The 25,883-nt window shown below is 35.7% G+C and overlaps 1 protein-coding gene across 4 annotated transcripts; it reads right to left on the reverse strand.

Moving 5' to 3' along the window:
• Positions 1-309: 309 nt before the first annotated feature.
• Positions 310-23,959, reverse strand: OCIAD1 (OCIA domain containing 1). Of its 4 annotated transcripts, none has more exons than XM_004382912.3 (9): positions 23,848-23,959; positions 21,993-22,055; positions 21,488-21,568; positions 14,610-14,663; positions 11,238-11,285; positions 10,107-10,239; positions 8,261-8,436; positions 4,202-4,354; positions 310-819 (listed from the first exon to the last, which is right to left on the reverse strand). In XM_004382912.3, exons 2-9 carry the CDS (start codon positions 22,048-22,050, stop codon positions 782-784), a joined length of 741 nt encoding a protein of 246 aa, XP_004382969.1. In that variant the 5' UTR covers positions 22,051-22,055; positions 23,848-23,959; the 3' UTR covers positions 310-781. The 4 variants fall into 4 exon arrangements, with proteins under 4 accessions (XP_004382969.1, XP_023593127.1, XP_023593126.1 ...); XM_023737359.1 differs by having other exon boundaries at positions 23,852-23,872; XM_023737358.1 differs by lacking the exon at positions 23,848-23,959 and adding an exon at positions 23,668-23,740.
• Between the last annotated feature and the right edge of the window lie 1,924 nt (positions 23,960-25,883).

Raw genomic sequence — 25,883 nt, forward strand, 5'->3', positions numbered from 1 at the left:
AACAGAATTTAGATGAGATCACAAATTTATTTTCAACTCACCTGAACCAGAAATAAGCATCAGATCAATACTGAGGAAAATATACCAAACTTTCATTCTCCTGGAATTTGCAAAATTTTTGAACACAACTATTTGCTTTTTTAAGGCATTCAGCTGTTTATTGTATATCGATTTATCTTCATGAATCACTTTCATCATATCATTATTTTAATATTCAGGTGACTATTTCCTATCACTATAAAACACCATTACTTATGACTATACTTAACAAATTGCAAGCAATAAAACCATAAAATAAATGGAGAGCTGTTGCATGTTCCTTTACATTTATTTATCATAAACATTAATACAGCAAAAACTGGAGAAAGATTTTTTATAATTTTTTGATGCGAAGCTTAACATTTACGATTATGCTTGCTACCCCACCTACGCCAAGTCTACATGCAGTATTACTTACTTTCACATATACTGATTCTAGAGCATTACAATTTCTTGATGGTTTTATAAAAGTAACTTTGCCCTATAACTTTTAAAACAATTTCACAACTGTATATAGTCATGGTATAATACCACCATTCATATAGTTCCCCAAGGCAAGTACATTTACATAATATTAACATTAAAACCTGTGTTTTTTAAAACATAATAAGCCAAACCACAAAAACACTAGCTTTAAATGTTTATGAGGACTGCTGCTGAACTCAAAGCATGCAGATATTCATGACCACCTAGATGAAGCTGGATACTGAAACTCCTTCAGTTGGTCCAATGATGTCATTTCTCACTCATCCCAAGTATCTCCATATTTGTTTACCTTGACTAGGAAAAAAGCACAAACAATTGATGATTCCACATAATAACAGCACTGTTTTGTCTGCAATCATAAGGATGAAAAGTTGTGTTTCTCTCATCTGAATAAAAGCATATGACAGTCAAAATATAATTATAAAAAGCAGCTGGACAGACTTGTGAATGGGGGATTGCACATAAATACTAACTGCACTATGTAAGAACTTTACACAAATATTTGATCCTCAAAACAAACTTGTAAATACAATCCCATTTTAAAGGTGAGAAAACAGATTAGTAACTTGCCCAAGGTACAAGCCTAATAAAACAAGTAGAAATGAAATGTGAACACAGATCTGTTTAAGTCCAAAGTCTGAATGTCTTTACAACTTTACCATACAACCTAAATAAATATGGCATATATTACGGCACAAATTTTTTTTTAAACCCCGAGTTGTGGGGGGAGAACATTTTAATTCTGTTTTTCCCAAAAGACACAGTAATAAAAATGGTCAAGTCTTCATGTTGTGGTTAATTCAATCTTCTCTCCCATGAGCAGTAGTACTACTATCAAAAGGAAAGTGGTCTCCAATATTGGCACATTTTAGATGAGATTATATTTGGAAACATGTTCCTCTGCCTTCTCTTCTACATAGCCTTCATTTGTGAATTACAACTCTTCAGAAGACCAAACTAATCATAACAAGGTAAAGAGGCAGTTCTCACAGTGTAGACTAGGGACCTAAGACCCCTTCAGGGAATCCACAAAGTCAAAACCATTTATATTATTATACTAAGACATTACATGCCGTTTCCCATCATCTTTTGCCTTTTCCCTTGCTCTCATTCGCTCATGAGTATACAATAGTTTTCCAAAAGCTACGTGATGCGTGATGACATCAATGCTCTCACAGCTAGTGGAATAAAATTTCTAATTAGTCTTAATTCCAAATTTGGTAGTTATCAATAAATATAATCCATACAAACAAGAAATTTTTGGAGTATTCAATAAATTTTAAAATGTTAAGGAGGTCCTGAGACCAAAAAGTTTAAGAACTTCTGATCTAAACTACTGCATTAATAGTTCATGCAATTAAGGCAGAAATGGGAAGATTAACATTGTACATTTTATACTTCGATGTGCTAAAAAAAACAGCATTTCATGAGAAGAAAAACAACAAAAAAAGGCTAATGAATTAGCCCAGCTGAAACACAACAGATTTCATTCCACATAACAGTATTTATCTTTAAAAAAAAAAAAGGCATCACACATCATTGTGATGAAACTACACTATATGAAGCCAGCAATGTCACTTGTCATAAAAAATTAAAAGTGGCTACATGTGTAAGATACTATTAACAAAAAAGTGAAATTTTATTTTTTTCTGAACAAATGTACTTTTAGTTTGATTAATCAAAGTTTATTCTTGTCACTATTCTAAGTGCTTTGCATACATTAACTCATTTGATTCTCATGACAATCCTATGAGGAAGGTACTATTATCATCCCTAGTTGTCTAAGGCACATGTACCTCTTTTTATTCAACAAACATAGTCCTAAAAAGTTGTCTATAAATCAAATTATATCTGAAAAGGAGTGATTCACTTACACTGAAGAGAAATTTATCTTTTTTTTTGGCAAAGCAAAGCAATGTTTTATAATGAAATACTACTCCTTGATTTACCTGTTTAAGGGATGAATAGAATTTTTTTTTAAATGTCAATTGTAAGTACATTATAAATCATATTACAGTTAGACACTGACCATTTGTACGGGATAGAGTCCATAACTCGCCAAAATCTCAAATTTAAGAATACCAAATAATCTACAATTTCCCTCCATAAGATACAACAATACTTTCAGTGAAACTTTCTGACCCTGTAATCTACAATGTACTACTGTACTAATGTCATATTTTCTGTCTAGATTCTAGAACAGAGCATTCTAGAACATTCACTGACACTTTCACAACTGGCTTTTTATCTTGAAATTATGTACAGTACAAAAAAAATCAGCTTTCTTTTCATGAAAAAAACAAATGATCACATTATTATGTCATATAACAGAACTTCAAGGCTGTTCACAGTCAAAACCACAAAAATCAAAATCTGGCAAATGCCAAAGGGCCACATTTCCTTTTCTTAACCTCTATTACCACAGAAGGTCCAACCAACATCCTCTATTTCTGATCTTTCAGTGCAAGGCACTATGCTATGCAGACATACGATAGATAGAAAAGACAAAAATAAGAAAAATATTACTTCCTGCTCTCACATCAAGTCAATCAGCAGAACAAAGCACCAATATGCATCTTTACATATTAGAGTAAGGGCCACTGAATGCATAAGATTTATGTTAAATATTTTTTAAATGACAAATATTAAACAATTTTGTAGGTTACAATTCTATTTCAAAGCTAATTTTTTTACATCAATGATATCACAAAGGTATTATTATCCATCATTGTTATAAAAACAAATTAGAATTCTAAATGACAACCACCATTAACAATTACAAATAAAATTAAATAATCATAATAAAAAATACTAAGGATTTTTACGTATTTTTGCATTCTTTGTGGCATATGACTCTTAAGAAGGTACCAACGACCTAGTCCTTCCTCCATTTTTACAGTAATAAATAGAAAACTTTGAAACGATGATACATCTCCTAAAATTTCTTGAGAGAAATTACAAAATTTTATACTGAAATAGCTACAAAACTCTATTGAAAATTCACTCTTCCATTAGAAGGAAACTTCTTTGTTTGAAAATTTACTCTGAGCAATGCATATCTTGTCCAAAAGGACTTAAGATCAACTATGATTTTCTACCACATAACTTAAAATTTATAATTATAAAACAACAATACTGTTAAAAAAAAAAAAAAAGTCAAATTCCTCTTTTGGAAATTCCTTTAAAGCTAGTTTGTAAGTCATATAACTCTACTTCAGTTTTACTAACAGAAGAAAATCAGTCTCATTACTTAATCATGATTCTGTGGTTCTGCCAAAAGGGGCTATAGCCCAATTATCAACCTAAGATCACCAGATCTGGCTTTATGCAACAGATGCATAATTAGGGAGGGGGAGAAAAAAATAGAGATCCCCAAGGTTACTTCTTCTAAGGGAAAAATAGTCAAATGAATGTATAATTTCTAAACTGTATTAGAAACCTAGTATCACTGTCTTAAGTCATACTACTATTAGGACTTCATTATTTTTAACACAGAATGGCCTTTGAAAAACATTAAAAATGGAAGAACTGATGAATGTGAAGTAACTATTCTTTAAAATTTTTTTAAATTTTGGTTAATTACCAGAGGAATTAAATCACGTATTAATTAATGTTTTTAACTAATGTTACAGTTCCAATTCTAAAAAGTAAAGTGATTTAGACTAAACTATCATACCTTCTTTTTTTGGCACTCTTTCCTGCATAGGCCTGACTGAGGGGTCAGTCTTTTGTGTTAAAGTTACTTCATATGACTCTCTGTTCTTATTCCTTAATTCCTCATATGTAATATTTTTTCTTTTAGGACTTTCTTCAATGTTGGGATCAGGTCCTAAAACAACAAACAGTTAATAAATGGTGATAAAAGGATTTGGATAAGTCCAAAGCAACTAAATTTTGCAAATGCTCCTTGCCTACAATCAAAATAGAAATGAAATAAAAGATCAAATTATTACCACCATTTGAAAGGTACTATATTTTCCCCAAGATAATTACAATAACTAAATTCTACTTCCACTTCAACTTTAAGGGTTTTATCTCTAAAACTTAAAATCAGTATCAAAAATTGAAAAAAATTTAACCATGGCCAGAAAAAGAATGGACACTATAAGACGTAACAGCACAATTTAAACTCATTAAAAGGACAGTGTTTTAAACTGGGAAGTTATTCATACTGTGTATGGAACTTAAGAGATTATATTCTACTGGTGACCAACTGAACAAAACTTGACAAAGCATAGCTTTTATTTTATTTAGTAGTATTTCCAGTTAAATGTTGCTATGACCATAGTCTATGTTAAAGCAACTCCAACTATTTTTAAAAATTACTTTTCCATTTCTATATTAAACAAAAATACTTGAAAATAACTACTGAAAAGTATAAAACACAGCCTTTAATCATAGTATACATCGTTTTCACTTTGGTCTAATGGATGCAACACTGAGGCAGAAGAAAGTGCCAACTATAATTTGTGCCTGGGAACCAGTATTTATTCTTTCTCCCAATGGTTAGCGTCAAAGTATGAACAATATATATTACCAAAGAGTCAAATACTGATGTTAAATAAGGAAATAGTCATTCTTAATTTTGGGTAACAGGACCAAATACTGAACACAGTTTGTAAATCTCATAACCAGGCAAAAAAAGGCCATATAAACATAGAAATTAATCCTAACAAAACATTCAGTGAACAACTTAATTTACAAAGTCTTTCACAACATACCAAAAGTAGTATTTTTTCAAAAACATTTTCGATGACATACAAATTGGCTATATCACTTCAATGTAATCATATTAATTAAAATAATTTTTTTTAAAACCTTTTATGTAAGTGATATTATTTTGGAACTCAATGGTAAGGTCCCAGTGAATAATCAGAATTTTCTAAGAAATATAACTATACATTAGATAATGTTTTCAACCTTAACCTTTTATTTTGTTGCAATGTAAACTGCAATGTTTCAAAGCAAAAAGGATTTAAATTTCAATTAAAATTCTAACATTATACTATGGTTGATAACTAAATTTTTCTGGCTAAAGAAGACTGTAATGAATAATAATATAAACTTATACTAGGTTTAAAAACACTTTACATTTCATTTATATTACAAGAGTAATTGTTGAACTAATTTCCCTTCTCCAAAAACGATATTTAAAAACTTCTAAGACAGACAGTACGTAGTAGATTAGTAGTCAGGAACCCTGGATTCTTAGCCCCCACTCTGCCAACAACTAGTGAATGTCCTTGGGCAAATCACTAACCTTCACTAACTCTTGGTTTTCTCAATTGTGAAATATGGAAATTTGACTACATGATCTCTAAAGTTTCTTCCAGGTCTAATATTTTTTCTTATCCAAAAGAAAAATATTTTATTGTTTTGATATTCTGTGATATATAATGAAAATGTAAACAGAAAGAGGACTGTGAAGAGTTTTCTCCACTTACAAAAACCAAGCTAAAATATTCTGCATTGTGTAATCAACAGCAACAAACACACCAAAAAACCAAAGCTGTTGCCTATGAGTCGATTCCGACTCAGTGACCCTACAGGACAGAGCAGAAGTGCCCCATAGGTTTCCAAGGCTGTATATCTTTACGGAAGCAGACTGCCGCATCTTCCTCCGAGAGAGCAGCTGGTGGATTGCCCACCTTTTGGTTAGCAGCTGAGCACTTAACCACTGCTCCACTTGCCCTGTGTAGGGGGTATGATTTACTATTTTAGGGAGGTTATAAAGAGCTGGAAGGAATACGAAAATGTAAAACAGCACTGACTTTAACTGTAATAAACTAAGTGTCATAACAGCTATGAGGAGTGCTTTAGACTTTGGAAGATGAAAAACTCTGAATTTCTGGTAAAAGAAAGCAGAACTAAAAAGGGCAGGCAGGACTTAAACCAAAGGAAAGTGTTCTGGTATGGGAAGACAGCAGCTGGGGCAAAGCAAAGGCAGGCCACTGCTGACCCCTGTGGAGAGGAGTGGAAGAGAGTCTAGCTTGGTTTAGAGAGGGGAGTCAGAAAGCAGAGCAGTGAACAGATGGGCGGCTGTTGTGGAGGGCATACGACATTCAAATATGGATCTTGTCCTAGGATGTGGGCAGATATCAAAGGGCTTTTTGTTTACTTATATGTAGAAAACAAATTATATAACATAGAATTCCTAATGCAAATGGAAGGAAGGATACAAATCATTACAAAGGAAGAATTGGTTAATGACTAGAGTACAAGTAGAATGGATTTGACCTTGAGACTCTGGGAAAATGAGAAACAGTGAGGGACAAAGAGAAAACACAATGACTTTAAGCACTTTCTTCTTATCTGCCTATCTCACCCCTTCCCTTTCTAATTGGATGTCTTTGATTTCTACTTCACAGGGGAGGGAAAACTGAGGATTAAGAGACTCTCAAATCATCTCATCCAAAATTAAGCATCTCTTTAATTATCTTAACTTCCACTGTCTCCTGTCTCTTCTTCGCTCTAAGGTTAATAGCTTCCCTCTTCCTTTGCTCTAAACAGTACTATCCAATATAACTTCCTGCAATAATGGGAATGTCCTATGTCTGCACTGCCCAATACAGTAGCCACTAACACTTGAAATGCTGCCATTGCAACTGAGGTACTGAATTTTAAATTTAATTAATTTAAATAGCTACATATGGCTAGTGACTACTGTATGTCCTGACCTACTAGAACCCCTTCTGCATCCTCTAGAACCTTACCTGACCTATAATCAATTTCTTCTACTGCCTTTAACCTACATATAGATTTAAATCTCTCCCACCTTAAAGAAACAAAATCCCTCCTTTAACCTTGTGTGTGTTCCACAGTTAATGGCTTATTACCTTGTTCAAAGAAGGCTTTTTCAAAGAGTACTCTACAGGGGTCCACAATACCTTATCCAAAACCCAGATGTGTGTTTCACAATTCAGTTTCTCAGATTTTAGAAAAGTATTACAATACTTATCTCTTACGTTGCTTAATGTCCATCTAGTCAGAAATTTGAAGAAGCAATGAGAAAGCAAATACATTAATATTTCTACAGTGAAATCTAGTGAAGATATCACACTAAAACTATAAACAGCCTTATGTTAGTTCAGGTCAGGGTTTGCTGCCAAGTGAGTTCAGGTCAGATTTTATCACAAATTATTTAAAATTAGGATTTCAGATAAGGAATTGTTGATCTGTACACTTCCTGTTTCTAATTCCTCAATCTTTCACTGAAGATTAGTTTGAAGAAAGGAAGAAAACTAATGTTTACTGAGAGCCTACTACTTGCCAGGCATTGTCACTGATTATCTCATGTAATTCCAACAGTTTTTTAAAAGAAGTATTGTATCTCCATTCAGGAGATTAAGAAACTGAGAGGATCACAAAAATTAGTTACTTGTCCAAGGTCACACAGCTAGCAAATGTCAGTCACGACTCAAACCCAGATCTTAACCCAAAGTCTGTGTTCTTTCACTTACAATGTGCGATCTTCAAAGAGACCGAGAGTTTCTCAAGAGACAAGAGCCAGATCTTATTCATCTTTATTTCTCTGATATCTAGCAGAGTACCTGACACCTACTGGTCCTCAAGAAATGTTGAATAAAGAAACAAATGAATAAATGAACAAACAAACATGTTGAGTTTAGGCTGACAGTGGAACATACACGATATCCAGAAGAAAAGTTCATCAAATAAAGTTTATACATACGTTGGACCATAAAATGCTGAAATTCATTTCAAGAGAAGTTTCTACCTTGGGCAATATGATCAGTAATACCAGTGGGAGTAGATTCATTCATGGAAGCACTGAATGGAATTGGCTCATAATGAGGAAGTGTATCTTTTTCTATGTTGTCTGCTGCTGGGGATGTCACAAAAGATGGATGACCACTGACATTTGAGTCATATTTTGACTTTTGAGAATAGTGCCTGAAAAAGAAAATCATACTACATAGGAAATATGACTCATTGCTTAAACCTTATTTAAAGAACTATATTAAGGTATTAAAATGTTATTTTTCCCCAAAATAACCATATAATTTTTAACATACTTATTTATAAACAAGTCTCTTTCTACCACGAAAACATTACAAATATGTCCTACCCAACCATATAACTTGAAAATAGTCACTTAAAAAAAATCTGCATCCAATTTTCTAATCATTATGCTTTAGAGATAATTTTAAGGTGTTTTAAAGTTTCTTGGAAAGAAAAGAGTACTCATTCAAATTAGGTCTAATTTCAGCAAATATGTCCATTTCCCACATTAACTGGGAAGTTACTTTTACAGCCAGCAGTCCACACAGACACTATTTTGCTAATTCAGATACAGGAATAATATTATCTCGAATTTGGTTTACATTGCTTGCCATTTATAATAATTTATCTACCAATCCACTTAATTATCTTATTATTATTATCATCCAGATAGACAGATTCACTTATCCATACTTACACAACACAAAAATCAAACCACAGTCTGAAGCAAACCACTAAGAGGGTTAAACACTGTTTCACTTACTAGGACTTAAGAGTTTAAAATTTTTAACATCTGAAAGTTTAAAAACATTTATTTTGTTTTAATTATAAGTAAAATGATCCCATTACAGAAAGTTTGGAATAAGGGGGGAAAAAAATCTATAAAACACACCATTATCATTCATCATCTTGGTTGATATGGGAGGTATATCATCTTCTAATATTTTTACAAGAATATATTTTCAAAAGAGAGATAACTGTATGCATAACTTTGTACTCTGCCCTTTTCAGTTTATTAAAAACATTTCATCATGTTGCTTCACAGACTTCTTAATCATATTTTTAAATAACTTCGTAATGCCCTATTAATAGAGATAATTTACTTAGCTATTCATTTCACTTCACTGGAAATTAAGTTGATTCCAGTTTTTCTATATTAAAATAAAATTGTAAACATCTTTGTGCCTATATTTTTTGTTTGCATTTTGACTAGATTCACAGAAGTAAAAAAATTCAGAGTTCTAAAATGTTATAACCCCCTCAACATATGCTGACAAAACGCTATCCAAAACACTTGTACCAATTTATGATACCAGCAAGGTATTCAGATACCAGACCACTTCTGAAATTATTTAATAAAGAATTATTATTGTTTCTATGAAGCTGGATTATCGAAACAAACATCAAGGTGACATATCCTAAAGAAAATTAAACAGATATTTTACCACTCAATTCATTTTCCTGCTGTTTTAAACAACAGAGAAGCATTAAAAAGGAAAGTTGAAGTTTGTTAAGTAATAGGATTGACAAAATTTGGGGATTCAAGAGAAAACTCCAAATATAGTAATCAAAGGTGTTTGCCAAGTCAAACCAAAATACAATTCTTTATTCCAGGACATATAGTCCCAGTAGGATGGAAGTCTATATTTAAAACAATGGTAGCCAAGTCTTGTTCTACTTTTTAAAATAAAACTAGCTTTAACCTACAACAAAATGGCAAGTTTCCAATGGTCTCCACCTGGGCAATGTTTCATGCCCTGAATTATGGCAATATTTGTTTCCTTGTAATTTTTAAGCTAAAAATTAAAAAAACATTAAATAAAGATCAGAATTTGGCCTACCCAGGTGAAGATCGTCGCGCCTGTCCTGATCGTAAAGCCTCTCCAAGAGGGGAATTCTCCAGATTCTTAAACTTCTCTTGGCAAGTTTTCACGTAAGACAGTTTTCCAGCAAAGTAGCCCATGATACAAGCAACTTGTTTAAAAAAAAAAAAAAAGCATGACAGTGTGAGTCAATGTGCCTTCTTAGACAAAAATATTTCTAAAAGAACATTTTTAAATGGCTTGGTTCTAAATGTGTCTTTGGTTTGGAGACTGAGATTCTTAAAATAATGGTAAAAGTACCACATTAAATCAAATTCATAGTTCACAGATTCTGTGAATGTAATTCACTTTCCAAAAATACAGCTGCTATCACACAAATCAACTCTAAAGTTACTAATTACATTCTTAATATAGACAGTAAAGAATGAACAAAAAGAGGAATGAATGAAGAATCAAAACATTAAGAGTTCTAGCCTAGTCATGGGAATTTTGGCCATTTCTTTTCCTATAAATAGGAATCATATCATCTGCCCAATTTCATAAGATTGTTTTAAAATTAAGATAATATTAGGTGCAACAAATCCCTTAAAGTAATTATGAAGTACTACCTAAATGTGGCTATTGTTGCCATCAGTATGAAAAGGCTAACCTGAAAGATTCATGAAAGCCTCAGGTACTCTTTCTCACGGCTATTTAGCTTCTTTTCTATTAACCATATTGCAAAATGTAAATAAGTTACGCTAAAGAGATTTCTTCTTTAAAAAATTAAGTTTAATTTTCAAACACTTTCGATTAATGAGACTATCTAGACAACTTTCTTACCTTACTGACAGACCAAGAGAATTTATTTTTAAATACCATTATATTTACAAAATAAATTCAATAATTCCTATTACATTATAAAAACAGGAAAAAAATGTCTCTGAGTAACTCATGATTTTTAATGCTAATAATAAAATGCTCATGTAGTCCATTTAATTAAGAGCTTAAACAAACTGATTTATCAGCGCATATAACTGTATAACTCTATCATGAGTAAGCCATAACAAAGCATTTGATAAAAACTAATGATTTTACTTAGGTTAAAAAAAACCTGTATACTCTTAGACAGTATCAACTAAGAAAAGTATAGTTTTGTTTCACACTTACATATAAGTTTAGGGATGGAACCATACTTGGGATGACTTGAAAGGATTCCTAAAGATAAAAGAAGAAATATTTCTTGGCAACAGTAATTGTTAAAGATATTTACATAATTAAGGTAAGGCATGCAGTAGGTTTCACTAGAATTTTAAGCTTATGTCAAGAGTATATAGGAAAGTGACAAAACTTATTGAGAGAAATAAAAGTTAAATGGAGAAATACTATGCTCATGAACTGAAATATTTAACGTTGTGAAGATGACAATTCTTGACAAATTCATCTATAAATTCAATGCAATCCCAATCCAAATCAAAACAAGTTTTTGCAAAAATTAGTGTATTCTGAAAATCACGTGGAAACACAAAGGGTCAAGAATAGCCAAGGCCAAATGACCTGAACAGACATTTTTCCAAAGAGACTACACAAATGGCCAACAAGCACATGAAAAGATTCTCAGCATCATTAACCATTGTTGTTTCAACTCATAGGGACCCTATGTGACAGAGTAGAACTGCCCCACAGGATTTTCTAGGCTGCAATCTTTACAGGAGCGGATCGCCAGGCCTTCCTCCCTGGAGCAGCTGAATGGGTTCGAACTGCCAACCTTTCTGTTAGCGATCAAGTGCTTAACCATTGCAACACCAGGGCTCCTTCATTAACCATTAGGGAGACACAAATCAAAACCACATTGAGATACCACTTCACCCCCACTAGAATGGTTCTGATTAAAAAAAAAAAAAAAAAAACAGAAAATAACAGGTGTTGGTGAGGATGTGAAGAAACCGGAACCCTCATTCATTGATAGTGGGAATGCAAAATGGTACAGAGTAGTATAAAACAGTTTGGCACGTCCTCAAAAAGATAAACACAGAACTATCACATGACCCAGCAATCCCAATCCTAGGTATGTACCCAAAAGAACTGAAAGCAGGAACACAACAGAAACCTGTACACCAATGTTCACTGTAGCACTATTCACAATAGCCAAGAAGTGGAAACAACCTAAATGTCCATCAACAGATGAATTGATAAACACAATGTGATATATACATACAACAGAATATTACTTTGCCATAAAGAGAAATGAAGTCCTGATACATGCTACAGCATGGATGAACCCTGAAAAGATTACGCCGAGTGAAATAAGTCAGTCACAAAAGGACAAATACTGTATGATCCCACTTATATGAAATCGGCAATGTATAGAGACTAACACTTATCAGTGGTTACCAAGGGTAGGAGGGAGGGGAAAGGGGGAGTTCGCAATGAATTTCTCTTAATGGTGGTAGAATAGTTTGGAAAAGGATAGTGGTGATGGTTGCACAACATAAATATAATCAATGTCACTGAATTACACATGAAAAATTGAATTGGCCAAAAAAAAAAAAAAATTCAGTAAATGGTAAAATATATCCATAATCTATGATACAGACTGCAATGGCTTAAAAGAAGAAATTAAGTGCTCATTCAAGAAGTTTGGCTTCACATGGGAGGTAGCTGGGAGCAGTTGGAAAGGGATGTGAGAAAGGATATTTCCTCTTAATGTTCTCAAGATAGAAGAGACCCAACATGTTTGTATGTTTTGATAGGGAACGAGTAGGGGGGAAGCAGTTAAGAGTATGTTGAATATGAGACACTGTGGATGAAAACATACAAAACACAAGGCATTTTGATTAAATGCAAAATGTCTTATTGGATTTCTGAACTCATCTTCTAAAGTCTCTTCTTCAAAACCTAGTCAAAATGACCATTTCCTCTGGTTCTACCTTAGCAATTTAATGGAGTTTCCATTCCACCCCGAATGATTTTGCCACTGTAGCCAGGTCAGTCTCCTGACTGCCCGTCCCAATAGTCCTCCTTATTGTTCTAATCATAAGGTCCCTCCTCCTGCAAATATTCTTCCTTCTCCTTTGATCTAAATCTTGCCCATCCTTCAAAATTCACTTCTTCCAAAAAAACTTTCTTGATTATAACAGCCCTACAGAGACCTTTTTTCCTTGAACACCTGCAGCTCTTGGAATCTCTACTACATAATTCAGTAGCTTACTAATTAAGCATTCAATTACATTCCCTATTTGCTTCAATGTCTGGGTACATTGTTTCCTCAGATGAACTACTACTGACAATTCTTAAATTTCTTTTGTATGACCCCTCCATGCCTAACTTCAATCATCACTAGTTAAATGACAAATTAGATTAGGACAGAAAAAATACAAGTAAAATAACAGACACTATAAATTCTCCCCTCATAATAACTCCTTGTGCCAGTTTTTCCTTAAAAGTAACAATTAAAAAAATTTTTCCCAATATAGAACCAAACCCAGTCTATACAACCACTTAGTCCTAAAGGACATATAACATGCACATATATCCTGACTTGTTTCCCCATTTAAGATTGTTGTCATGGTAGGACACTGTTAATGAGGTTCTTTTGGAGTTCTTTAAAAATATATATTTTTTAAATCAAAGGGGGGGATCCTCCCATTTTCCTCCAAAACTACTTTTCTCAACTAGTTTTGTCAAGACTACTAAGTACTTCAGACTGCTAAAGAGAAAGGCTTAAACCTCCTAGTCACATTTTAGGAGGAACTAATCAATTCAAAGCAGCCATTTTTAGGACGTGTGGAGGCCATTCTAAGGTCATGACACCTGTTTCTCAGATAACCTCCCATTCTCAGGTAGATAAGTTCACAAAGTAAATAATAATGAGCAGTTCAATGGCTTACATCGCTAAATTTTAAGATATAGAGACTGATACATTTAATATTTAATCTAAACTCAACTCCACATACAAATATATTATACTATTTAAGCCAGCAGACTATAAAACAAGAAAGTCTCTGCAGGAAATTATTAAAAATAGATTACCTGCCAGATTCTTGAGATTCTAATTTTTTATTTAATGTCACACCCCTCCCTTTCCAGATGACTATGAGGCAGAGCTGGTTTTGGGAGCTACTGATCTCTAAACTAGCACATAAGAATCACCTAGAGTTTGTTATAACAGATTTCCAGGTCCCACGAAGATTCCAATTCAGCAGGTCTGGGATGGGGCCTATGAATTTGCACTTCTAATAAGCTCCTAAATGATAGTGATACTGCTGGTTCACCTAGATGACATCTGTCTCTCTACCTCTCTGCAAACCATCCCCAGGGTTTTACTTTCTTGCTCTTATAGATTGTAAACATGATATAGTACAGGAGGACGTTAAATTTTGAAAATAAGATATATGAGTCAATGGGTCCATGGAGACATAACTCTTGTGATATCATAGAAGTTCATCAATGATAATGTTTACTTATTCTATCTAAAAATCAGGAAACTGACATAAACATGATATCCAAAGTACTAAATAAATTCAAAGTTTAAATATTTACCTTTACTAATTAATCCTTGAGTTATCAGCATACTTGTTGCAGCCAAAGGCACAGCTATGAAAGAAAAAGAACTTGTTAACATCAACAAAAGGAAAAGATTTTATCTGTGTTCATTAGGGTAGATAAGTATCAGTAAAACCATCTAAGAAGCAAGTTGCACAATTAAGATCTGTAAAAGAGATTTTTTCATTTTTAAAAGTTGTACCATACACAGTCATAGGAAAAATAAAAGGAACATTTTAATTTTTGAAAAAAGCATCAAAATACTAAACAATTTAACTCAAGAACCATCTTAAATCTAGATGACTACAAAACAGCACTCATCAATATCAACTGGAGCCCTGGTAGCACAGTGGTTAAGAGCCCAGGCTGCTAACCAAAAGCTCAGCAGTTCAAATCTACCAGCTGCTCCTTGGAAACCCTATGGGGCAGTTCTATTCTGTCCTCTAGGGTTGCTATGAGTTTGAATTGACTCAACGGCAATGGAGATGGAAAGAGGGTATCAATTAGGGGCCCGGGTGGTGCAGCAGTAGTTAAGAGCTCAGGCTGCTAACCAACAGGTCAACAGTTTGAATCTATCAGCTGCTCCTTGGAAACCCTATACAGTAGTTCTACACTGTCCTACAGGGTTGCTCTGAGTCAGAATTGACTCAACAGCAATGGGTTAATGTCAATTAAGACAACACAGTCTCATAAACAATATCATCAGTGAGTACTGCGCTCTTTAAAAAAAAAAAAACAACTATATGAGATCAAACGGTCAACATTTACCCTAAAGCAAAGATGAGAAGGTAAGGGGGGTCAGGGAAGCTAGATTAATAGAAACAGAACAACCAGAATGGAAATAATGAGAATGTTGACACATTGTGAAAAATGTAACCAATATCACTGAACAATATGTACAGAAATTGTTAAATGGGAACCTAATTTGCTATGTAAACTTTCACCAAAAACTCAATAAATTATTATTAAAAAAAGACAACATAGTAAATAGTGACCAGAAGTTACTTCTGGAGGAAGGAGAAAAAAATAAATAAATAACAGGGAGGAAGAGGCAAGAAATAAATTACAAACAAGAGCCACTACACAGTAGTAGTTAAATTCTACATACCATAAGTGTCTTAAGTGCATTATCTCATTTACTTTTTACCACCTTATCTACCTCATCTCTAAGGTAAGCAATGTTGTTACCTCCCCTTTTAAAGATAAGAAAATTGAAGCTTAGAGATGTTAAGTAACATGTTTAAGGCCATACAACTAGTTCAATGGCAGGTCCAGGATTCTGATAAAGTCTGTCTGACAGCAGGTCTCAAGCTTTTAAGCTCCATGTTGCACTGAGTGAACCAAAACACAAGGTAATCTGCCCACAATCATTTGGTGACTGAGGCAAGAATTAAAAAGCTATATTTTAAATACTAATGTTCTTCTAAACTAGTGAACTCAAGACTATATGAAATTATGTCTATATATACTTATTAATCCAGAGTGAAATTTCCAAAGCTCTCATAATCTCAAGGCAGTTCATAACTTAAAAACAGCTTTGAATCACTGTTCTATACACTTACACTGTCGAAAAGAATTTTCTGCAACAATGGAAATATTCTTTATCTGTGACTTCCAATTAGACAGTGTGCAGAAACAAGTCAACATAAGGTCCCTTTAAAACAAAAAAACAAAAAAAACGAAACCCATTGCTGTTAAGTCAATTCTGACTCATAGCAACCCTACAGGACAGAGTAGAACTGCCCCAAAGGGCTTCCAAGGAGTGTCTAGTGGATTCGAACTGCTGACCTTTTGGTTAGCAGCCATAGCTCTTAACCACTATGCCACCAGAGTTTCCAGAGATAAGGTCCCTGGCTGACATAAATGGTTTGCGATAGACTAAACTAAAACTTAGCAGTTGGAACCCACCAGTGGCACTGTGGAATAAAGGCCTGGCAACCTGCTCCTGTAAAGATTACAGCCAAGAACTCTCTATAGAGCAGTTCTATGTAACACGTGGGGTTGCTTTGAGTCAGAACTGACTCAATGGCAACGAGTTTGGGTTTTCGCTTTTTAGTGTGCACAAACAGTCAACATAGCTGACCTGAGACTGCTAGCCTCAGAAAGGCCTATTTGCAATGCTGGTCCCTGGCTGGCATCCGGGAAGTGAACTGATAGCTGCCTACAATGATGTAAAATTTTCCCTAAATGATAAGTGGCTCACTGTACCTAAACTAGAGGAGCCCTTGTGGCACAGTAGTTAAAGCTCTTGGCTGTTAATGGAAAGGTCAGTGGTTCAAACTCACCAGCCACTCTGCAGGAAAAAGACATGGCAGTCTGTTTCCGTAAAGATTTACAGACTTAGAAACCCTGTGGGGCAGTTCTAACCTGTTCTACATGGTTGCTATGAGTCAGAAACGACTCGAAGGCAGTGGGTTTGGTTTGGGTTTTTGGTGCCTAAACTGCTTGTACAAATATGGTTTTTGGTGAACATCTGCTTTCTTTCTGGGAGTCTGGAAATTTGGTACACGTAGGCTGAAGGTGTCTTACGTAATCAGCACCCCATAGAATCCTGGGAGCTGGGTCTCTAACGAGTTTCCCTGGTAGATAACACTTCATACACGTTGTTACTACTTGCTGCTGGAGTTGTGTCCTATGCGACTCCACTGGGAGAGGACTCTTGGAAGCCTGCATCTGCTTTCTTCTGGACTTCATCCTATATGCCTTTCCCTTTGTTGATTCTGCTCTGTACCCTTCTGATACAATAAATTTTAGCCGTGAGTCCAACTATATGCTCGGTTCTGAGTCTTCCTAGTGAATCACCAAACATGGGGGTAGTCTTGGGACTCCCAACACAGGTAGCCACTTGCTACATGTGGCTATGGAGTACTTGAAATGTGGCTAGTTCAACTGAGGAATTGCATTTTTAATTTAATTTAAATAGCTACACGTGGCTGGTGGCTGCCATACTGGACAGTGCAGCTCCAGACGAGGGGTCAGCAATTATCTTCTGTAAAGAGCCAAAAGGTAAATATTTCTGGCTTTGTGGGCCACAAAGTATCTGTGGCAACCACTCAACTACTGTTTTAAAGCAAAAGGTGCCCAGAAACAATACATAAAAAAATGAAATGACTCTTATCCCCTCACAAAAGCAAAATGCTACTCTAAATTCGTTCAAATCAAGCTTTTATTTCATTAATCACAATAGCACCAATAGCCATTTAATAAAGCTAGCTAAAACATATAATAAAGTGAATTAATCCTCATAACAATCTCACGAGATAGACTGTGTTATTACCCCCATTTTACAGATAAGGAAATTGGGGCACACGGACATCAGGAACTTGCCCAAAGTCACACAGCTAATATGTGGTAGAGACAGGATTTGAATCCAGACAGCTGGGCTCCAGAGTCTATGCTCTTATCCAAATACTGTACTGTCTCATTCGAAAACCAGTAGTACACATGCACGAAAAATTACTCATGGAATCTATAAACGATGCATGAAACAGATATGAATTCACACACCTCTTCAGTAATTCCAGACGTTAAGACTATTGTAATATGTAATATGCATTACACTGATCCTTTATGTAGAGATTCTCTCACTACCTGTGTGTTTGGGCACAGACAGAACTGTTTCTTTGTTTTATTTTTTTGTGAGTGCATTGGGCCTCGTTTTAAGCACCTGGAAATAAGATGCCTTCACAGTTACACTTTAAGATTAACAGAAAGTAGATGAGAATAGAAATAAACAAAATCACCTTAAAGAAAATGGTCCTACCCTAACAAGTCTAATTTTAAACCATGATGAATATATTGAACAGACCTCAAAAAAATAAAAAAATTATCTTAGTTAGTGCTTTTCCTACAAATTCCTAAACACTTTCAACAGTCTTTCATTTAATCAACAGGCACAAGCCGATAATCTCCAAAGTGACAAGGACTCCATTACACATACACATATATATACAGAATCACATACTGCATTTAAAAAAACCATTGTCCTTGAGTCAATTCCAACTCATGGTGACCCCATATGTTGCAGAGTAGAACTGCTCCATAAGGTTTTTCTTGGTAGCTATCTTTACGGAAGCAGATTGCCAGGACTTTCTTCCACAGCACCACTGGGTCGGTTCAAACCACCAACCTTTAGGTTAGTAGTTGAGTGCAAACTACTTGAGCCACCTACCCAGGGACCCTACATACTGCACAGAACATCCTCATTTGAAGATACAAATGTTAAAAGTACAATGCATGGCTATTAGTGCTTCGGATAATTTTATGTTGAATTTCCTTTGGTCTACAGTTACAGCCAAGGTGCTAAATATTTTCAACGTTTGATGTTACTACAGTATGCAACACCTATGTTATCTGTTTTAAGAATCAATCATTACTAAAGCATCAATTTTCTGGCTGCTGCAATTTCCCAGTAATCTCGATATGACATATATAACTAACAAGCCATTTTAGCCTTTCCTTATTACATGCTTATGCTTTCTGCTCTCCAACTTGTGATTAATCTATTTTAACATAAGCGATTAGTCTTCTATTGTTCAAACACCAATGTCCTACTTGTGGCATACAACAATCAGGCATACATGGGTATCCTGCCTATTGATCACTGCCTTTTAATGTACTTTTAACATAATGCTGTTACAGCTATTTAAAATGTTAAACATATATGGAAACATAACTTTATCAGCAAGAAATAAATCTGGACATTGTATCTATGTAGCCATTAGCCTAATATTACAATGTTCCCAAACCCTATCTACCAAATTTGTCTTCTTAATTCTCTGTGTCATCAACAGACTTGAAAATGGATTTTATTCTATTTCTACTCTGCAACCCTCAAAGTTAAAAAACTCTGTTGCCAGAGTATAACTGAGTCTCTGATACATTAATTCCATTCTATAGACCATGAGAATTTTTTTTTAAAGCCTTTGGTTTATGACTAGGAATCTAAAACAATTATCTTCAACTAGAGATTACATTATCATCACCTAATTTTTACTCAGGTTCTTTCTGGCTTGAAACTTTTGCAAGTCTCTGAATATTAGACTGAGGATAAAATGCAAAAGATTTTACCAGAGCTCCTACTACCTTAACTGCTCTCTCTACATCTCTGTTGATTCTTTTACCACCACTTGTTCCCTTATCCATGGGTACTACCCAAACTTTGTTATTTATTCTATCATTCCTAAATATTAACCACATGATATATACTGTTATCAGTTTTGGTTTTATTTCTACACTTGATTCCTGGGTGGATTCACTAACAAACTCCAACAAAAACCCTAATTTCTCATGTATACCTTTCTTTCTATCTCTAGTTGCTTACATATCTTTCATAATTGAATGCTGCACCATGAACTCAAAATGTCCAAACTAAAACTATTTCCCTCTTCAAACAAGGACTTCTTCAAACTACACTTTTTGATCGGTAATGCTGTCATTCTTTAGTCTCCTAACCCGGATATTCTGAAGTTATTACCTTACCTTTCCTTCATTCCTCCTTAGTCAATCTATTTAAACATCCTGTTACGTGTCCTTTAAAAAATCTTTCATTGCCAACCCATCTTCTCCAGTCCAAGTGACACTATCATCAACTACATCTCCTCAACAACGATGTCTAGGTTACTGCCACAGCTCGTAACAATTACACTAAATACAACTTCTCATCCTTCTGTTAACTAGTCTCCTTTAAATTAAAAAAAAAAATTATGTATCACCTCCTCTGCTCAAGAACCTAAGATGTATAATGAATCAAACCTTCAAATCCTTGATATTACACTTTATTTTCTATCCCCAACAAGAGGTCTCTGCTCCATTCAGATCATCCTCAAGGCTTTAGATCAGGTTATAGTAGACTCTGTGCCTCCTCTCACTATTCCTTTTCATCTAAATCCTCCCTCCCCTTTTTGCTTCAATTAAGTCCTACTAGTTGTTAAGTCTCATTTTCTAACAAAGTCTATTTAAGCTAAGTCAGTTCGAATTATCTTTTTAAAATTCCTGTTGCAGTTATACACTTAATCTTTCTCGAAATGTTTCATGCCTTAGCTCTGTCTCAACTACTTCATAAAACTACTTTAAGAGAAAGACTGTATCTCATAAAACTTATATGCCGATCACAGTAACCTGCATACTGTAAGCAAAAATACTAGGCTGACTAATGAAAATGTACATTTGTTCAATAGCTCAAGTTGCCCTTCTTTAACAAAAAATCCATCCAAACTATGATACATAATTTTTTTCCATCCTTTTTTGTTAAGATTACCTTACCTGAAAGGATTGCACTTTTCAGGCACAACACTATGGTTTTGTTGAAAGTAAATAAGATTATGTTTTGTGTTACTTTCAACAGCCTCTGTATTTAAAAAATAAAATCTTGAGGTATAAAGTCCCTAGTCAGAAATCAAGAGCTGGCAGTATAATAACATTTCACACTGATAAAATGTAAACTAACCAGTTCTTATTATGTAATGGTTAAAAGCTTGAGTTAAAATCATGAGTTTCCATTTCAGACAGACCTGGCTTCAAGTCTAGACATCACAACTTACCAACTGTGCAACTCTAGGCAATTCATTTAACATCTCTAAACTTCAATTTCTTCATCTGTAAAGTGAGGATAATTGTTATCAACCTTACTGGACTGTTTTGATATAATCCATGGATGTTAAGTAAGTGCTGTTATTGACAAAATTACTTTACTGTCTTGAAAAAAGTTGTGTAAGTTATTACTTTAAGATGTGTACAATTCACCTCTATTTCCTTAATCAATCCCCTTTGGCAACAACCTCAGTACGTCAACAAGTTTGCCAATTTGTTCTATACAGTCATTATAATTTTAGGTAGTAAAGGTCAAATTATGTTGATCAGAAAATTTAACTTACATCTGAACCAAAAGCTTTCTTCATTACATTCTGCGAAGACCCTTCTTTCTTCCTCTGTTGGAATATAATCAGCCCCTATGTCTTTTCACCAAAGAAAAACGGAAAACATTAAAACACCTCTATAAAAAAAAAAGTCTAAAAAAATAGTTTAGTCTAAATATTAACAAAACACACTCAATTTCTCTATCATGTAATAAAACAACTGGCTTGTAAACTTTCAACAAACTTGGACTTCAAAACAGAAGTTAATGCTACAATGTGCTAGTTAAGACTGGCTACATAATGTGCTGGGGCCTGGTGCAAAACGAAAATTGTGGGACCTCTTGTTCAAATCATTACTATGAATTTCAAGATGGTAACTGCACAGCATTAAACTAAGCACAGGGCTCTCTGTGACTGCATTTAAGTCACATGCCCATGAAGCCAGCCCTGCTATCACTCAAGGCAGTCAAAATTTCTTTGCATAGCAAGTGTTTCTAATTATAAAAGCTTAATAGATAGTTACGGGGAATTGGTCTTGGAACTTCTGCATTCGGCTCTCGAAAATCAGTCCTCCCATTCATCTTCCCTGCATCAAAAACATTTATGTTAAGTACTGGGAACGATCACGAGATAGGTCAACATTTATTATTTATGACATAGTAAAAACACTAGTCTACGTGGCAATCAATCAACAAATATTTACTAACCACTACATCTTAAGTATTTGACATCATAAAAATAGTTACATAAATGAAAAAGTTACAACCCTATTAATTTGGAACTGATTATTCATGTTAGGGCCCTTAACTGGAAAAAAAAAAAAAAATAGGTGCTTTGTAAGTATTTACCAAGTAATATCAAATTAAGATAAAAAAGGCTATAAATAAAACAATGGCCATATTTTCCCTCCTGAAGCTGGTTTATTTCACATTATTCTATATTTTGGTCTTTTCATAAATCTATGCACAATAATTAAGATAATTCCCCCAAAATAAAAGAGGAAAAATCTCAAAAATCATTTTTGGGCCTCAATTTTACAAAATGAAATGTTGTTAGCTGCCTACAAATTGACTCCAACTCATAGTAACCCCATGTATAACAGAAGGAAACACTGCCCAGTCCTGTGCCATCCTCACAGGAGGTACATCTGAACCCATGGTTGCAGCCACTGTGTCAATCCATCTCATTGAGGGTTTTCCTCCTTTTTTTGCTGACCCTCTACTTTACCAAGTATCATGTCTTTCTCCAGGGATTGGACCCTCCAAATAAAGTGTCCAAAGTAAGCAAGAATTGTCTTGCCATCTTTGAAACAGTCATTAGGAAACATGCAACCTCTCCCAAAAAACAGTACTCCAAAAAACTGGAATAATAGAAGACGTCATGTCTTTCTCCCTGTGGTGTAAATCTAACAGCAAATTCTGTATCCTCCAAACTCCCCCTTCCCTCCAAACAGAGGCTAAGAAAAATATAAAGGAGTGGCACAATGGTTAAAGTGCTAGGCTAACCAAAAGGATGTAGGAGATTTAAAAAATGTGCAGCATTTCAAGAATAAACATTTTTATTTTTTTCATTTAGATTATTTTTACCCAGGCCTCGGGACTTAAGACACCAACAGATCAGATAACCATATATTTTACAGTGTTTATAGAGTCATGATTATTCGCGTTAAAAAAACTGCATGAAACGGGAAATGACATACACAAACAGGACAGCAACTGGGCCCTTCCATAATTCATTTATTCAGTAAGCCATCACTAATGGTCCATTACTTGCCAGCCCCTTAGCTAGGTAAAAGGAACGGAAAGGCCAGGATAAATTCATGAATAGACCTTGCTGAATAAACTACTTATATCCCGAATAAACTCCTTATATCCCGAATAAACTCCTTATATCCCGAATAAACTCCTTATATCCCGAATAAACTCCTTATATCCCAAAGCAACCGCAGAAGAATTAAAACGTAGCACGCTAGAAAACCCTAAAAAGAGACTACTAGGGTTGACAAGGCCCCTTTACACAATAGCATTTTAATCTGTTAATTTCAAAGAAAAAACTACATTGGACCGTTCTCGGCCTATTACTGTCGGTTCCCGCACTCCATCCCCCAGCCACTATTGCCGCTACTCTAGTCTCCCACCTATTACTGACTGAGCACCCTCCCACTCCCATCCGTCACTACGCATCTCTCCCGTCCACACCCTCCATAAACATTCCGTCGCCTTCCCTGGTCACCAGCACTCATGAGCCCGAGACCCGAGGCGCGATCGCTCCACCCTCACAGGCAGGAAAATGGCGGAAAGTGGGGGGTAGCTGGGTGGGTGAGCTGAGGTTGTGAGTGGGTAGGTGGGGGCAGAAGGGGGCTCTCTGCGTCAACTCACCCACCTCCCGACGACAGCGGTGAGCGATGGAGCGACAAGCACCGTCAATCTGGGGCAGAAGGCCCGGCAACGACGGGGGGAGGGGGGAAGCGCGCGTAAAGCTGGAGGTGCACGGGCAAGCGGGGGGGAGGGGGGGCGGGAGGGAGGACACTCTGCAGTCCAGAGAAGTCACCCAGATACCGGCTCAAAATGACCGCAACCCGGATGCACTGTTAACCTATGACAGGATGTGACGTCAAGCTTCGCTGCGGCGTCTAAGCGCGGGCTGCCTCGGAACCGACGCACGCGCCTGCGTCTGTCGGCTCTGCCTCTCTACTGGCCCCTCCTCCATTCCGTCCTAGGCCTTGACTCTCCCGAGCTGCGTTGCGGCTGCGCAGGTGCCGCCACGGGCTGAAAGCCCCGCCCCACCTCCTCACTAAATCGCCCAGGAAGGCTTGACTTCAGGCGGTTGTTCCGCACCTGGGTGATACTGCAGTGTTCGGCTAACAGAAGGTTCTGGAGCTCCGTTTTATCCCTTTGCTAAAAGTTACCAGCTTTTCTTGGATTTCTGTATTTTTAGGCTTCACATAATTAATACATTTCATTCTTTTACCCTATTTAAAAAAAAACCAAACACATTGCCGTGAAGTCAATTCCAACTCATAGTGACCCTATACGACAGAGTAGACTGCCCCCACAGAGTTTCCAAGGAGCAGCTGGTGGATTCAAACTGGGGACCTTTTGGTTAGCAGCCCCAGCTCTTAACTACTGCACGACCAGGGCTCTATAGGCTAAGTATTATAAAGTAATTATTAAGCGTGTACGCTTGCTAATCAGTTAGACCCTGTTTGAGCCTAGGTGGGACAGCTTAGCTTTAGAATGTTGGACAACAGTACATTACCTCTCTGAGCTTCAAGTTTTTCTCAGCTGAAAAATGGAAACAATAGCTACTTCGTAGGGTTGTTAGGATTAAAACAGCATCTTAAAAAGGTTTTAAGCACTCAGTGGCTCTATCAATGAGAGAATCTACATTTGGTGTGAGGCTCATGATTTCTCATCAGACATCATACTCCCACACCAGTCAATCACCATTTGTTTATTAATTCCACAAATACTGAGCACCTGCTTGAGTCAGGAGCTCAGTATTAGAGCTCAATGGTTAAGAACTTGGCTGCTAACAGAAAGGTCAGTCGGTTGAACCTACCCACTCCCTGGAAGAAAAGACCTGGCAATCTGCTCCTGTAAAGATTTCAGCCCTGCAAACCCTGCAGGGCAGTTATACTCTGTCATATAGGATCACTATGAGTCAATCAACTCTACAGCACACAACAGGTGTATTTAAGAGAGACATCCTACAGTGATCCATCTAACACACAAGTCCTACCCTGTGGTTTCTTCCTTACAGCCTTTTGATTGCTTCCATTATACAGAGAGTGTAAGGTCCTTTACGGCTTTGCCTCTGTGCCTCGTCAGCCTTTTTTAATACTTTAGTGGGTACTAACATGAAACACAGTCAGTAGGCCTTTGCACTCCCGATTCTCTAAGCCTGAATCAATCCAAAACCCCCCCAAACTTTCCTCTATTTGTCAATTCCATTGATATTTCAAAATCCTGCTTTTACATCATCTCCGCTATGAAGCCTTTCCTGATCCAGGAGGAAAACTAACCACTTCTCCTTCTTAGCACCACTTTACCTGGCACACACTCTGTCACGGCTATGTAGTTCTGCACTGTTGCTGTGATTTTTTTTTTTTTGGCTTATTTCTGTCTCTGCTACAGAACTCCTTTAGGACAGAGACTTATAAGTCTTGATACTCCCAAATGTATTCCTAAAATAATCAATATTAGTAGTCACTATTCAAGCTCATTCAGGGCTCAAGTCCTTTGCAATTGCTGTTCCCTCTTCTAGAACACTCATCCTCCAGATGTTTACATGACTTCTTGTCTCAGCTTGCAGCTGAAAGTCACCACATCAGAGAGGCCTTCCCTAACCACCCAGTTAAAGTAGTATTCCCATTCACTCTCATGTACCTTGTTTATTGTTTTCACAGCACTTA

This window comes from Trichechus manatus, unplaced genomic scaffold (assembly GCF_000243295.1).
Source record: "Trichechus manatus latirostris isolate Lorelei unplaced genomic scaffold, TriManLat1.0 scaffold00101, whole genome shotgun sequence".
NCBI classification, from domain to species: Eukaryota; Metazoa; Chordata; class Mammalia; order Sirenia; family Trichechidae; genus Trichechus; species Trichechus manatus.